This window comes from Brachycentrus maculatus, unplaced genomic scaffold (genome assembly GCF_059751285.1).
Source record: "Brachycentrus maculatus isolate JH-2025_06_01 unplaced genomic scaffold, ASM5975128v1 h1tg000285l, whole genome shotgun sequence".
Classification (NCBI taxonomy): Eukaryota; Metazoa; Arthropoda; class Insecta; order Trichoptera; family Brachycentridae; genus Brachycentrus; species Brachycentrus maculatus.
Window position 1 is genome coordinate 1014218 of NW_028281036.1, and position 6000 is coordinate 1020217.

Sequence of the window (6000 nt, forward strand, 5' to 3'; positions counted from 1 at the left end):
AAATGAAGACTCTAAGAAGCATATCAGGCAAGAGTCTTCGAGAGAGAATAAGAAATGCCAGGATCAGGGAAATATGCGAGATCGATGATGTCGTTAGGTGGGGAAGGCAACGAAGGAGACAATGGTATGCGCATGTGCGGAGAATGGAACCATGCAGACTCCCCCACATCGCACTATACGGCCAACCCCATGGTAGAGGGGCAGACCACCAAAGAGATGGGTCGATAGCTGGGAATCTCTTAAAAACAGGCCACAAGGCCTACAACAAGATGAAGAAGAGAAGAAGAGAAGAAGAAGAAGACTAACTTATGAAATTATTGATTACAAATGTAATTCAATTTCTTTCTTTTCTTTGTCACCAGGTCTGGTTCCAGAACAAGCGCTCCAAAGAGCGTCGGCTGAAGCAGCTCACTTCAATGGGGCGAGGTCCATTCTTCGGTTCTTCTCGCAAGATGCGAGGTTTCCCCATGAACCTGTCTCCAGGAGGCCTGGACGAAGCGGCAGCCGCCGCTGCAGCAGCAGGATTCCCGTACTTCGCCACTGCTGATGGGAAGTTTGAGTTCGGCTATGGAGGACCACCTTTCCACGCTCATGACGGACCATTCTTCCCCCACCATGGACCTGGACCTATGCCCTTTGGCCAACAAGGTAATTGAAGTAAATTATCTAAAACCGACTGAAGAAAAAATCAGAAAGACAAGATTTGGGTTGATGGATACAGACTGTAAAGACATTTGTAGAGATAGAAATTTGCACAGACAGAGACTCGTAGAGACTGCAGAGACGGAAACTTAAGTAAGACTGAGACTTGCAGATATGGAAACTTGAATAGACTGAGACTTGTTGGGTGAGAACTTATAAAGACGAAGACTTAATATAGACTGAGACTCGTATAGTCTGCAGAGACAGAAACTTACGTAGAAACTTGAATAGACTGAGACTTGTTGGGGTGAGAACTAATAAAGACGAACACTCTATATGGAATGAGACTCGTATAGTCTGTAGAGACAGAAACTTATGTGAAAACTTGAATAGACTGAGACTTGTTAAGGTGAAAACTAATAAAGACGAACACTCTGTTTAGACTGAGACTCGTATAAACTTCTGAGACAGGAACTTTGAAGACTAAGACTTGCAGATATGGAAACTTGTTTAGACTGATACTTGTTGAAGTGGAAACTTATAAAGATGAAGACTTTTTATAAACTGAGTTTCATATAAATTATAGAGACAGAAACTCTTGTAACTGAGATTTGCTGATTTGGAAATTTGACTAGACTTGACTTACACAAGTGGGAACTTGCATGGACTGAGACATAAAGAGATGAAATTAAAAAAATATAGACCTACTGCACTCCTGTTATCCTAATAATTAATTTGGAGATGACCTCTTCAAATGGATAGTAATTTCAATCTCACAACATTTTAGTTGTGTCCAAATTCTTATTAATTGGGTTTCTCCACTTTAACATCTCAACAGAGATGACAAAGAATACGGAAGTCTGATATTTACGAGCCTAAAGAACCTATCATAGACTGGTTTGAGTGATAACTTTATACACATGTAACATTCACCAATACTCCAATTCATGAAACAAAACGTAAACCAGCCTATGATGGCTCCTGATCCCTGTAAATACCCAGACTTCTATATTTTTCTTCATCTATGTTGAGATAAAAATGTACAATCTAACTTTAACCTCATTCAATTATCTAATTGAAACGCCTCTTTTTAGTATTAAAAAAAAATCCAAATTATCTATCTGTTCTAACACGCTTCAGTGGTTTTGACTACATAATGAATTATTTTTCGTTTATTTAAAAAAATATTATATTATCATATGCAAAATAACATGCAGAGCTGAAAAAGACACTGTATTTATATAATTTCTTGATTCTGTAAATAAATCGTGAAATTTCATTCTGTGTGCTAAATCCGCATGTTGGCATTTTGCAACAGATGTTGGTTCCATTCCTTTCCGCCCGTCTCCCTTCAGTGTGGCCTTTTGCACTGCGTCATTCACATTTCTTATCTCGACATTGATGGCCTGACAGATCATGAATATGTCTGAGCACTGATGCTGCAACGAGAAATGTGGGTTGATTCTCTTGTACCCACTTGATATTTTCTCAAATGCAAATATTTCTTCTGCATCTTCATTCTCAGTTCAGTTCAATTCCATATTATTTTTTGACATCTCATCAAAGATGAAGAAGAATATGGAAGTCTGAACATTTACGGGGCTGACGACTGTCATAGGCTGGCTTAAGTGATCACTTTATACACGTGTAATATTCACCAATTCTACCCATTATTGACAACCACTCTACTCAAATTCTTGGAAGTTCTATATATATGAACTAATTTTTAAACATTATTCTTGAATCACTAGAACTTCACTAGAGACAGAGGTCGGTGAGATGAAAAGAAAATAATATAAAAAATAACTTCTGTAATTGGAGAAAATCCAGATTTTGTGAACAAGTATTTGGACACACTCAAAATGTTGTCAGTTCAATTCCCATTGAGTGCCTGCCACAAAAAAAAATATGGGTGTTTCTTTTGTACTCTCAAATGTACTTTTTTCTTCTTTTGAAGTGTTTTTTTTTAAAACGAATCATGTTTTTTTTTCTGCAATATCCATGAATTCTTTGGCGTCTTCCTCGAGATCTTTTTCAATGATTCTCACATTCATGACGATTGCCTGGTTCATAATGTGATCAGGTTCCCTACGTTCTATGTACATGTTGACAATTTTAAGATGAGAGCTAAAAAGCTCAGGATTACTTTTATTTTTTAATGATACACAAATTCACTTTTCTTTTTAAAATTGAAAAAAATATATATGTGTTCTCATTGTATACGCAAATATTTCAATTTCATACTATTTTTATAGGTCTAAGCGACTAGTAATTAAATATAGATATTAAGTTGTGGTAGAGTGGACTTGAACCCAGAAACTCTTAACTCAGAGTTCACGACACTAACCACGGGACCACAACCCGACTTATTAAATTGAGTTCATCAATACTATTAATTCGTTTTTATCGGGATAAATAAAGAAAAAGCCACTGATAACGTGTTAGAACTGATTGAAACTAATTCCCGAATTGTACCACGTTCTTGGACAGTTTTGTTTGTTCCAGGAATGGACGGCCACGGCGGAGGCATGGGTCCGATGGGCCCCTTCGAGCCGGGCCCCCTGGAGGGCGGGTTCCTCGGGCAGGGCCCGCAGCCCGACCACCACCACCTGCTGGGCGGCCCCCTCGGCCGCGGCGGGCCCTCCCCCGACTTCCTGCCGCAGCAGCAGCAGCAGGGCGGCTTCCCGGAGGGCCCCCCGGGCATGCACGGGAACGAGGGGCTGGTCTGGTAGCTGAAGGCCGAGCCGCGGGACTGCGTCGAGTGATGATGCCGCCCCCGGCTGCGGGCGGAGCCTCGGAGGGCCCCCCGCGCTACACCTCATGCAAGAACAGCTGTGCTTGGATCACTGAATGCAACGCTATGACCTATTACGACAGACCTTGATCAGATCGAATCTGCCTTGATGCAAACATCCAAAATACAATAATTTTTTTGACATCTCAACATAGGATTGTGAAGAAGATGAAAGCAGTCAAAATATTATCCATTTTTGACATCTCAACATAGGAATATGAAGAAGAGATATGAAAAAAATGAAATCAGCCAAAATACAATACATTTTTGACATCTCAACATAGGAATATGAAGAAGATAAAAGTGGTCAAAATAGAATACACTTTCTAACATCTCAACATGGGATTGTGAGGAAGAGATATGACGAATATGAAAGCAGCTAAAATACAATACCATAAAGAAATGTAGGATATCAAACAGCAATACTTTTAACATTCTTCACAGTCTCTAAAAAGCAAAATAATCAAAGCTTTAAATAAATTTGGTCTGTTTTACAGATGGCCCAATACGGAGGTCATGATTCGATTTGATGTCTGTATTAATTAAGTATGGAAAAAGATACTTAAAAACGAAAACAAGATATTTTGACAAGATCATTGGTAGATTTCAAGATGATTGAATATATATTCTTACGGAGTTTAACTAAATGTGTTGTTTTAATAAACGTGCCTCTGTTTTAAAAAAACGTAAATTCACCATCGTTAATTCGATAAAACTATTTCTTACAAATCTGACGTTTGAACATTTTAATACATGATTCGTACTTTTTTAATAGCCGAATGAAAAATTGAAGACTGACTTTAAAAAATAGTGGTATTTACAAAGTAAAACTTATTATTTTTTGACAATCTCAAATTCTTGGAAGTTCTATATATATGCACCAATTTAGAAACCTTGTTCTTGAATCACTAGAACTTCACTAGAGACATCTATTGGTGAGATGTAAAGAAGCTTTTTTACTAAGCAGAAACTCTTATATTATTAGTATTTAGACACACTCAAAATGTTGTTAGTAAAACTTAAATTAAAAATGAATAGAAACTGAAAATAAAAGGTTTTTCTAATTTTTGTATTACAAAAAAGTTATTACTAACACCATCGCTAAGTTTTTCTTGAGGGGTAGACAGACACGATAGAACGCCACACTCGTCTGTCATGCATACTGACATACACTCCTAGCTCGCCTTAAATTCATATAAAACTGGTTACATATACTTGTTTCCCGGTTATGAAGACTTTTGACATGATCAGAATAGATATTACCACAAAATGACTGCCAAATCAATTGATGAAATTTTACTTAAATTTTGTACCTTCTGACATTTCTTTTTTGTACTGGGCTGAAGTAACACATCATAGTTCAAGTAGGCCCGTGGTAAGGTACCTGTGACAAATATTTGTGATTTTTTATAACGATTGCTCGTCTTCAATGAATAGACTAAAAAATATGTCAAAAATTAGAATGTAATTTTGGTGATGACTAGTGAAACGTAAACTGCTCGCGTAACGAAGAAAGTTTTCATTTCAATATTAAATAATGCAATTACTGCGGTGAAAACGTCGACAAATTATAAACTTGAAGAAATTTCTCGACGAAAAATGATATATTTTATCTTAGATGTCTGTCACAGAAATATTTATCAATTGAATAAGGAAATCTCAAACATAAACATTAAGGGGGTGTTCGCAAACATGCAATTCAGTAAGCGCTATTTTTTTTTTAAATTTGATTTTACTAGCTTCCACGTTTTCTAGTGATTTTAGCTCTAACAAACAAAATACATTGCACAAACAATGAATAAAAGATAGAGAGAGAAACAAAAAAAACAACAATAATAATCAACTTATATTAAAGAAAATACGGAAAACATATGGCCACACGTGTTTTGCTGTCCAAACTCAAAACACAGTAAGGGACAATTTTTTGTAGTATGTTTTTTTTTGCATTTTTGGACTAAGTAGATTCTACTTAGTCCAAAAATGCAAAAAAAACGTACTACAAAAAAATGTACCTTACTGTGTTTTAAAATTGGACAGCCGTGTTGTCCGTGCACATTTTTTTAGAATATTTAGTGAAAAAATATATTTTTTTAAAACCATATTTATTTTCCATTTAACCAGACTAAGCCACAGAAACACATGGTCATGTACAGTTAGTTTATAATACTTAAATAAAATAATATAAAAATTAAACAATAAACCCTGATTTCCCATTCCTTTTTCATAAAAATGACTGTTTCTGTTGAAACATGTATACAATATAATAAAAAAAAATTCGCTGAATATTTTGTAGATAGTACATCTTGAGCATACCGTTCTTCAAGCGACAGGCTGTTTTGCGATAAGTTATAAATTAAAATCGTATATAATGAGTACAAGTTATAATATTTAACGACTTTTTGCAATCTAAGTACGTATGTACTAGTAAATTATCTGTACTGTGAACAGTACCTGACCGAATTATTACAATCATTTAATATAATGAAATTCAAAATATATTTTTTAATTCTAATAATATACTATGGCTCTGACAAAGAGATATGCGGAAAAGCTCAAGTGCGCAC

At 35.9% G+C, this 6000-nt stretch overlaps 1 protein-coding gene across 3 annotated transcripts in view; it reads left to right on the forward strand.

Annotated features, from left to right (window-relative positions):
- Nucleotides 1-5219, forward strand: part of Lim1 (LIM homeobox 1) — a 110550-nt gene extending 105331 nt beyond the window's left edge. For 2 of the 3 annotated variants that reach the window (XM_088267169.1, XM_088267170.1), the window contains exons 6-7: nt 363-648; nt 3133-5219. In XM_088267169.1, the coding sequence (XP_088123295.1) occupies nt 363-648; nt 3133-3374 (528 nt within the window). In that variant the 3' untranslated portion in view covers nt 3375-5219. The remainder of the gene's footprint in view (nt 1-362; nt 649-3132) is intronic. The other variant, XM_088267171.1, reaches the window with a different exon arrangement.
- The last annotated feature ends 781 nt before the right edge of the window (nt 5220-6000 follow it).